This window comes from Myotis nattereri, assembly GCF_964212035.1.
Source record: "Myotis nattereri genome assembly, chromosome: 4".
NCBI classification, from domain to species: domain Eukaryota; kingdom Metazoa; phylum Chordata; class Mammalia; order Chiroptera; family Vespertilionidae; genus Myotis; species Myotis nattereri.
Genome location: NC_138079.1, coordinates 39,007,230 through 39,017,980, shown reverse-complemented (window position 1 = coordinate 39,017,980; position 10,751 = coordinate 39,007,230). Strand labels below are relative to the sequence as shown.

The 10,751-nt window shown below is 40.3% G+C and overlaps 1 protein-coding gene across 2 annotated transcripts in view; it reads right to left on the bottom strand.

The window, feature by feature from the left end:
- Positions 1-409: 409 nt before the first annotated feature.
- ARHGEF28 (Rho guanine nucleotide exchange factor 28) overlaps positions 410-10,751 on the bottom strand; it is a 264,926-nt gene continuing 254,584 nt past the window's right edge. Inside the window, exons 36-37 of one of the 2 annotated variants that reach the window (XM_081090556.1) lie at positions 1,492-1,588; positions 469-1,221 (exon numbers count right to left, since the gene is read on the bottom strand). In XM_081090556.1, the coding sequence (XP_080946682.1) occupies positions 1,197-1,221; positions 1,492-1,588 (122 nt within the window). In that variant the 3' untranslated portion in view covers positions 469-1,196. Of the gene's footprint in view, positions 1,589-10,751 lie in introns of both variants that reach the window. The other variant, XM_081090557.1, reaches the window with a different exon arrangement.

Here is a 10,751-nt window from a genome sequence, read left to right as displayed (position 1 = left end):
GTCATAGTGACCAGTCATTCCCAGTTGCTCTGCTGTTAGGGTCAATTTGCATATTACCCTTTTATTATATAGAATTGAGACCAAAATGGCCCAAAGCAAAAAGAGTCAGAAAAAGAGTGCCCCCCAAAAGACTCCTTTAAAAAAACACTAAGAATTAACTTGCCTAGGTGGAAAATATCAACTAGATATTCAACTGGCAACTTTAGGGAAAAAAAAACAAGCAAACAATGGAATCTCGGTGAATTTTTGCCCTTTCTATCGTAGCTCCCTCCTGGGAAGTGCTACAATTCTAGGTGAATTGATACTCCTCCTTTACCTCATTTTCATAAGGGGAGATTGTATTTGTGTGTGATATGTGTATTTTACTATGGTCCTACACGATATTAAAATTTCAAAGTGAAATAGACAGGTAAAGGACATTTATTGACACTGACCGAAACATGTACAAGTATTTCTGAAGAACAAGCTGAAAACATTTTCTGGTTTATTTTCTCACACAGAGACCCATATTACTCTGAGGACAGAACGTAACAGCTTTCCTTTGTGGAAAATCACAAACAGGCAGTAAGCTTTGCCGAGAGAGAAGTTCCTGTCCTTAAAGAACTGCAGGGAGAGATGCTTCTAGCGAGTGGTAGTTGGTGCTCCCAGGCCTGGCAGGACAGGGCCAGATGAGAGAAGTGAGGGCACTACTGGAGTTTCACTATTTACAGCAACACTGACCGCGCTGGAGCTTTGCCTCTGGGCTCTCGTGAAAGATGTGGCTTGAAAAACAACCAGCACTGGGCTGAGGAAGTGCATCTGCGAAGCACGTGGCGCAGGTCATAAGAGTCCAGACTGTGTCCACGGCAGAGTGGCCTCCTGCTCAGAACAGTGTCCAAATAGCACACGTTGGCTGCACCGGGACTGTGACAGGCCACCACCAGGAGCAACCCTTTGATGTCCCAAAGAGCAGTTAGCATGGAAAAACTAAGCAAGAAAGGCCTTTCCCACTGCCTCCTCTGTCTCTGGGGCAGGGAGGCCACTTGCTGTAATCAACTGCTGTGATTGTGAAAGCTCGCCCATCATGAATATCATTCTTTCTGTTCAAATTGCTTCATCTGGGTCTTAAAGGGCATTTCAAAAACCAGATGATTCAGTAGAAAATGCAATGTGCAATTTCAGTCCAGAGTCAGAACTTTGAAGATATTTCTGCTTATTCAAGTTAATTTCTCCTCCAGAAATCTGAAATTAGGTATGGTAAGTTAACCATTACACACACAGAGCTGCTTTCAATAATTTAATTATTAGACTCATGCCCCCCAAAAGGAACTTGCATGAAATATTAACTATTACTCTTAAAGCAATTTGGACACAGTCACACACATATCAGGAAAGGGAAATAAAAATTCTCCCCAAAATGCCAGTGTTCTGTTTTGTTGGGAAAAATAATGACAACACAATTAGAGGTAAACAATATTTTCTTCGGCTCCATCTCCAGTTTCCCCATCTTGCCTGGTCAGTGTCTGTAGATTTAGCAACGTCTGCAGCTCAGGGCCGGGTGGGTTTGAGTCAGGGGGTGTTGGGAACTCAGCCTCAGAGATGTCCAAATCTGCAACAGACAGACAGCACAGGTCACAGGGGAGTCAGCATGAGACCCACAAGGCAGATGAACTATGACTCAGCCAGCCACAAGGAGAATGGTAGAATCCAGTGAGAAAGAAACAAAACAGGCATCTAATGATCTAATTAGTGTGATTAAGATATACTTGGTTGTATGTACAAATGTCTCCTGTGGCTAAACATAACCTTCATAAAATACTCCCAGGGACGTGTCAAATAAACAGACTTGTCACCATTTGTGGGCTGTGAAAACACTGCTATTGCTGAGAAAGGGTAATACCTATTTATTACTTATTTACTTATTTTTTAAAATATGTTTTTATTTTAGAGAGAGAGGAAGGGGGAGAGAGAGAGAAAAAGAGAGGGGAAGAGAGAGAGAGAGAGATCAGTTGCCTACTGTACCAACCCCAACCAGAGACAGAACCCCCAACCTGGGCATGTGCCCTGATTGGGAATCAAACTGGTGACCTTTTGGTGCATGGGACGATACTCAACCAACTGAGCCACACCAGTCATGTTGGTACCCATTTATTTTTAAAAATGATTCAAGATCTTAGAAATACAGTGCATACTCTAGATACATGCAATTAACTATAGTATTTTTATCTGCATAGCACCTTCCCTCAAGTATCTCAAAATCAAGAATTGACCTCAAGACAAATAATGTATCTGGGATTTTGTTGATGTGGGTAAGGGATGGGGAGAAAGGAGTTGAAGGATGAAAACCCTTTAGCCTCACCATTATGCAAATCTGTTAACACCACACAAATCACTTAGCAAGAGTAGCCAGGATCCTAGGGAAAATCGTTCCAATATCACTATGGTTTTTTCCTGTTACCTAGCAACAGCAGGGCATAGTCTATCCTCCTTTTTTTCTGGTAAAGCCCTCTAATACGGGGTTTTAAAGGGGAGGCAAAGGGGGATTTTGATTAGAAGAAAAGAAAGACTCTTGCTGCAAATCATTTTCTTTGCACTTGTTCCATTGACCATCCTCCCTGGGGCTCAGCCATGTGGCAAAATGACAAGTAACCAGCTCCAGTTGGAGCAGACAGCAGAGGGTGCGTGGAAACACAGGTGGGGAAGATGTGTAGCCCGGGGGCCCTCCTGCTTTTTTTCCAGTCATTAACAAGAAGCCATTATAATCCTTGCCACATTTATTCAAAGTCTCTATTATTTAGAGGGATACACATAACCGCTGGCATTCTGACGACAAAAATGCTTGTGACTTTTGCCCTCTTGACAAGGATCTTTGGTGGTTAGAGAATGCAGAAGCAAGGCCTGGCAGGAATGAAGAGCAAATGTCCTCACAGGCTCCTGGGAGAGGGGGGGAAGAGGAGGTGGGGAGGAGAGTCTGCGCTCCACACTCTGCTCAAAGGTTTAGGTCATCCATGACTCTAGATGCCACTGGGGCACAAAGAAAAAGCAATCCATTTCCATGGGAGTGACTTGATTTTCTGACCTCAAATCCAGATCCTGGGCCTCGAACACTGGAACTCACTAACTACTGAAAACACGCCCACTGAGGATGCCTCTGACTTCCACCGAGTCTAGAGTGCCTCCTCTGGGACGGTCCCTGGTCTTACCTCCTCATTTAACCAGGTAAACACAAATGTCCTCCCCCCGCCCCCTCATTGTCAGAGCAATATAAATCAGCCTAGAATGTTCTATGTCCTATCTCACCGCAATAGGAGACAAAGTATGCCTGTGTGGTCACAACACACTTTCATGATTTCAACTGTTTTTCCCAGCCGTTGAATGAAGAAGGCCATTCCCCCTCTAAAAACAAATATTCCCAGTTGAACTCCTGATGTTTAATATTACACAATCTAAAAAAAGAGAAACCCACACAAACCTCAACACTTCCATCCAGCTCACCTGAGACACTGCAGTGCGACCTCCTAGCCAGCAGATGGGCAGCCAGGGCACAAGAATAGGACATGGAGAACGAACAATCACCCATTGAATGAGGCGGTGAGGAGGTGATTACTGACAAATGGGACAATGCCAGGCACGATAGAAGCCAGTAATCCATGTAGTTTCCTTCCTCTGAGTGTGAACACTTTAGCAAGGAATCTAAAATACTGGTGAGTCTAGGTATCTGGTAAGTCCCCTTAATGGATTCAAGAGAAAACTTGTTCAAAAAGAGCCAAATATACATCAGAAAGAATTCTTTTATCTGCCATATCCCTAGTTCTGGGAGACAGAAAAACAAGAATGATTGGGGGAAGAGTGGGGAATTAACGTGTGCATATGGGTGTAAGGGGGTATAGAAGTTTGATCAGAATTTTTTCAAGTAAGAATAGAAATACATTTCTAGGCAAGAGGTTGCGGGACCCTAAAGTGAATGGCACACGTTGTAATCCCAGATGTATTAATGGAGGTGGTTGTGGTGTGTGTCACCTGGAGGGGAACTCAATTTCCTTCTCCGTGTTCCTTCTTGGTTTCTATCTAGACTATTTAGGCAAGGTCAGACAGCCTGTCTTTGAAATTGAAAACCGTTCTGTGATTTCTGGTTTTATTACTCCACTTCAACCCTGAGAGAACTCCAACACAGCAGTTGTATATTTCTCAAGGTCAGTCACCTTTTTCCACACATTTTACCTTAGAGAGTGTAATCATCATATAGAACTTCCAACTCAAAAAACATTCGTTAAATAAAACCTCACTGATTCAGAAAGCAGAATTCTTGGGGAGTAAAGTTAATCATCCTATTTGATTCGTGACCAAAATGCCGGCACATTGCTGGACATAAAAATAGAATACCTCATTTTTTTAAATAAGTAAAGAAATAGTAATACAGTCATAATTTGGGCGATAAAAAGCCAAACGCTACTATAATAAAACAAACTTTAAACTACAAAGAACTTTTCAATCTAGTGTCTCAACACAACTTTCCCCCTTAGTTGACATAAAAGAACTACCTTCCCATTTCTCTGGAAATTAAACAGGGTGAGCATTGTTGTCCTTAAAATAAGAACACATAAGATGAAAGACATAAAAGTCCAAATGCCCTGTTAAACCAAGTGGAGCAGTAGAATCCTGGTGCAGGGTTTTTTCTAGTTAACACTGAACTTTTATTCTGATCCTAAAACTTCATCCTTCATGGGAAATTTCCTTAGGCCCATTATGGAGTTTTCGGAAACCTTCTGCGCTGACACCCAGCGACAGTTCCCTCAACCTCCCTGTCTTTAGCCCTTAGTTGCAACCTGCTGGTTGACATTTGCGTTTATCATTTTCACACTTTTCTCTGCTCACCAGCTATTGGAACATCAGGGGTGTGAATCTGGAGTCTGAGACGACATATAGTCATGGCACTCAGCTCCTGAAAAGCTGACACCAGCCGGAAGTAAGATTGGCCTTCCCTTCATTGGCTCACCGTCATCCTTCTTTTGCGCCAACTGAATCATTGGTTATTTTCAAGACCAGACTATAAACTCAAGGTGTAAAATGCACCCATGTGCCATATTAAAAATGAACAAAGTGCCTTCTAAGCTGAGAACTGAATGAAATCTTTTAAACCACAAGGCAAAATGTAACCTTGGGCTAGTCATTTCCCTTCCTCTGGGCTTCAGTTCATAAAGGATTGAACAGGGATCATCATTCAGGCCTCTTAAGCGTCTTACGTCAGAATTTTTACATCTGTTTCCTGGCTCGGTGACTCACCAAATAATCTTCTAGAGGTGCAACAAATGCATGCAGTTTTCAACTGCTTTATGCTCAAGGAATGCACATTTATTACCCTAAGTTGCATTTTAAAATAATGTTCTTAGGGTAGTTTCCAGACATATGTCCCATCCTCCAGCTTCAATCTTCCCAACATCACATAGTTGAGCTGAGCCCTCATACAGTCCCCAGGGCAGGATTTGGGAAGCCACCTAGTTAGTGGACGATAACGCCCACAGTGGAGACCTGTACTTGGTTTGGCCTTTCCCTCTGTGATCAGCCAACATAAGGGTAACTTGTCATAAAGAACAGGTCTGTGACAAGTCAGAAAGGGCTGTTTATCATTTAAAAATATTTAATTAATGTAGTCTTTGCCACTGTCCGCATTTCCTGAAAAGCATCTTAAATCATGATAATTTTTAAACAGAAGCTTATTGAAAGCACCATATACTTTTCATTACGAAAATCAACTCCCAAGGTCTGAGTGTAGCTCCACAGTGTAGCACCTGACCAGGCACCAGCAGCCCAGCACGACAGAAAGGATGCCGAGTCTACTCTTGAGATTAGTGGTGATGCCTCGTTTAGCTATGTCTCATCCTGTTCCACTCTCCCCAACGAAACTCACAGGACAGAGGTTCATGTATTCTGGGTCTGGGCTCTGTTCTTGTTATTTTAATGAAGCATTCTGACTTGCACTTCATACTCTATCCCTTGTGCATGTTCCTAAATTCAAAATTCACACTCTCCTAAAATAACTCTACCTTCAAAAAATGCTGTCATTAATGTTCCAAGTCTGCAAAGTAAGTTGTTTCCCCTACTTAATGATTGATTCGTGCTTATACTGTGAAACATTTTAAAAATCGTTTCCTGATGGTATTACTGGCAATCACTATTTTTTCTCAGGAGCACTAATGCGCATTTTCCTTCTAATGGAAAACACTTATTGTACAAAGCGTGAGGTGTCTTTAGAGCAAAGGAAAATTGGTCTCTGTCCCTCATTTTGCTCAACTCCATTTTCCGTAGCGAACCACAGACAGGATGTGAGCCTCTGGCATGAGAACCGCTCTGGAATTGCTATCTGAAACCAACACTCTCCATGGGTGTTATGATTCCCTCTATTATTCCTCATGTACCAATACTGCTCCTGAAATAAAATAACCAAAGTGTGCTCTGGGGAGCGTGTGTGTATGTGTGTGCGTGCACACGTGTGTGTGGTGTGCACGTATAAGTTTGTAATGTAAGAAAGCAACCAAATTTTTTGTTTTTGTGACTACTAGAATTGGGCTTTAGTTCCTTATCAGTAATTAACATATTTTGAATAACCTATGTTGGTTATAAAGCTAATTGCTGACAAGAAACACAGCAACTGAAGCAACCAGTACAGTGAAGAAGTGGTTATATTAACACAAGTCATGTTACGATGTGCCAGGTGTCTCTGCTGTCTGAACTCTGATTCATTCTCAGACTCTTCTTTCTCCCCAGAGGGTGCCAGGGCTAAGGAATCAGGACCTTCACATCAGCAAGCTCCATGGGAGGATGGGGCAATTGCTTCTACCTTCCCCCTCTTCTTTGAGATACATTTCAAACACTGTTTCTTTTTATTTCAAAAAAGTATGTTTTTCTAAACAGGATTCTTAATAGCGATTAATAATAAAAGAATAGAGTGGTCCAGTAAGTTGATGAAATGCTGGATAAATCAAAGTTATTGACAGAGTCCTCAGAATTTTAACAGGTTCACCTGTATTATAAATCTGAGGGAAAAACAGAACATGGGCCTGGCTGGCGTGGCTCAGTGGTTGAGTGTCAACCTATGAACCAGGTCACGGTTTGATTCCCGGTCAGGGCACATGCCTGGGTTGTGGGCTCGATCCCCGATATGGGACATGCAAGAGGCAGCCAATCAAAGAATCTCTCTCATCATTGATGCTTCTATCTCTCTCTCCCTTCCTCTCTGAAATCAATAAAAATATATTTTAAAAAACAGAATGTGATATTCCCCAAACTCAGCAGGATGTTCTCATAATGTACTTTGCAGTGTTGTGTTTCATGTAGCACACTTTGGGGAATACTGCATTAGAGAATGATAAACCTATTATAGACTAAAAAAGAGACAATCAATGACCAAGATGCAAGAATAAATCAGGGGTGAGAAACTGAAAATAGGCGAGGGTCCCCAAATTCAGAAACTCTTAACTCTGTTTATAATGTCTATAGGGGATCCTGGTAGTAATCAGCGATGGCTGCTAAAATGATTAGGAGAAAAGCTGATGGAAAACTTTATAATGGAATGGATCAAGCTAAGAACATCTGAACCCACAGACCAACCTTAATACCACAAAAAGAGAAATAGACATGGTAAGCCTCCTAATGAATGCAAATAGGAAATAGACAACATATACAACACAATAAATATACAACACTATTTATGAAGATTTTTTCATGCCAAAAAATAAACCATGTATCTAGTCAAACATCAAACATAGTCCAAACTACCAGTTGACAGCGAATATAGGGGCAAAGGAATATGTTATGTTAAATGACACCACAGGGATACAACAAAATCCAGAATATAAGAAATTTTTCAGAAAATAGTTTTCACCTAAATAAAGTCTTTTAAATAAACAACCCAGCCTTTTCAACAAATTGTAAGATTTTTTTAAAAAAAGGACAGGAGAACCTTAAAAGAGACTTAAGAAATAAACAAACCAAATACAATATATGAAATTATTTGGAAGCCAATTCAAACAAACCAAAGGAAAAATTGAGACAATCAGAGAAATTCAAGTACTGACAGTATGATTTTAAGTAAAATTACTAATTTTTTTAGGTGTAACAATGATATTGTGCTGATGAAAAAGAAAAAGAGTCCGTGTCTTTTAGAGAAAGATACTAGAGTGTCTATTCTAATAAAAGGGTAATATGCTAATTAGACCAGACATCTTCCAGACATCCTTCCAGACAAAGCCATAGTGGCAAGGACCGTGGTAGAGGCGGTTAGGGGCGATCAGTCCAGCAGGGGAGAGCAGTTAGGTCAGCGGTACTCAACCTGTGGGTCGCGACCCCTTTGGCGGTCGAACCACCCTTTCACAGGGGTCACCTAAGACCATCCTGCATATCAGATATTTACATTACGATTCATAACAGTAGCAACATTACAGTTATGAAGTAGCAACGAAAATAATTTTATGGTTGGGTCACAACATGAGGAACTGTATTTAAAGGGCCAGAAGGTTGAGAACCACTGAGTTAAGGGGATAAGGCCAGTAGGGGAGAGCATTTAGGGGACCAGGCCAGCAGGCAGAGGTGGTTAGGGGTGATCAGACAGGCAGGGGTCCCGATTGAAGAGGGTGGAGGCCAGGCTGAGGGACCCCTTCCTTCACCGCCCCCGCCCCCCCCCCCAGCCGTGCACGAATTTCATGCACTGGGCCTCTAGTTTTTGGATGAAATGACAGAACACCCTAGATTTGCTTTAAGATAACCCAATGTGTGAAATGTTCCATGATACATTTTTTAAAGTCCATAGTTGGGCTATAAAATTATAAGGGTTCTCTGTTATTAAACAGTATAGCTTCTATATATCTGACATAAACAGAAAACTGTAGCAATAAATTAGAAGCCTCCTCTGGATGCTGAGTGTTCTTAGATCAATTTTAATGCAACTATATGACAAGGCATTGGCAAGTGCCATGTAAGGATTTATATCTATGTGTAAAGATACATAAAATAGATGCGGTTCATTTGAGTTTATAGCTACATATATAAAAAATGATACAAATTCAGGTATGGTCTTTGCTCTTGCCTAAATAATCTAATCTCTCCTATGTGAAATATAATTCAGAAGAGATCTCGTACCCTGGTGCATTTGACAATGGCAGAAAATTAATAAGGTTCTCTTAGAATTTGGATTCCTATTATTTAGTTTTTTGAATTTACTTAAAATGAAAATATAATATTAAAGAAACAGGAAGCAAAAGTAGTATGTCTAGTCCAATAATATCAAAGTAAATTTCAGTTTATAATAGTAGGTGTTAATATGCATTGCCAAAATGATGAACGAAATAGTGGATACCTGATTCAAAATTTCTACCTAATTTAATTAGAGTCGTTGGAATTGCCAATTTGAAATTCTCATGTTTAGAAAGTACCTTAAAATTTTATTTAGTCTAATCCCTGTCTTCTGAGAATTAAATGGAAAATCAAGACAGTTTTGCTTTATAGGACTTCTCTCTTTAAGACACTAACATTAGTTGCCCTTGAGTCAAACATTCAATTCAATCCTCACAGTGGTAGGTAACTATGGAAGAGAGCCTAGAACCAGCACAGAGACAGACCTAACCCCAAAACACAGGAAGCTGAAGGAAACTTCCAAAAAAACAATTAATATATTTAAAGAGTTATTTAAAAGATATTTTAGCCACAAAACAAGAGTCCATAAAATAGGAACTATAAGAGAGCAAGAAATATCTCTTGGAAATTAAAAATATTCTGGCTGATTTTTTAAAAATTAATGCAATATTAGGAGATAAGAAAATCTTCCAGAAAGTAGAACAAAAACATAAAGAAATGGAAATAGAAGAAAAACAATAACAGAACAATCAGAGGATCCAAGAGGCCAAACTTATAACCAGAAACAGTTCCAGTAAGATAAAACTGAAGAGAAGCAATTTTTTAAGAAAAAAATTTCCCAGAATCAAGACAAATATGTCTAGAGTCTTGAAAAAGCCTAATGCATAACCAGCAAAAATGATTTTAGCAAAAGACCACACTAAGGCATACTACAAAATTCATCCAGAAAGGGATAAAACTATAATTCCAAAGGCTTCCAAAAAGTGAGGACAAATTACAAACAAAGGGTTAACAATCAGAATGGCATCAGACTTCTCAACAGCAACCATGGCAAGTGAAGAATCAACTCTTTCAAAATTCTGAAGGAAAATAATTTTCACCTAGAATTCTAAGCCCGGATATATTATAAAAACCAAGGGTAAAAGTAGCGAAAAATAAACAAATGAAATGCAAAAGACATTTCAACTAATTTGGGGGAAAAAATGCTTTCATTACACCTTTTCTTAGGGAATTTGGAGATATCCTCCACCAAATAAAGAAATATGCCATTACAGAGAGAGAGTGGGACTGAGGACATAGGATCCAACACAGGAGAGATGTGAAGGGAAGCCCGGGGGGGAGGGGGTAAAAACAGCCACATAGCAGGCCAAGGGAGCAACAAGGGCATATGGAACAGGAGGACAGAGGATCGTGAAAGGGAAATTTCCAAGAAGGAAAATGAAGCTGATAGATATTCGATGTGCTCAGTGTGTGTAAATACTGTTGATCAGTTATGGAGAGGTAGGAAAGAAGGTACCAAGTCTCACTAGTAATTAGGGAAGTATGAATTGCAAGAATGAGCTACTAGTTCATACTCATGATATTGGCAATAATTTAGAAGCCTAACAGTCCTAAGTGCTGGGGAGTAGCTGAGGAAACTGGAA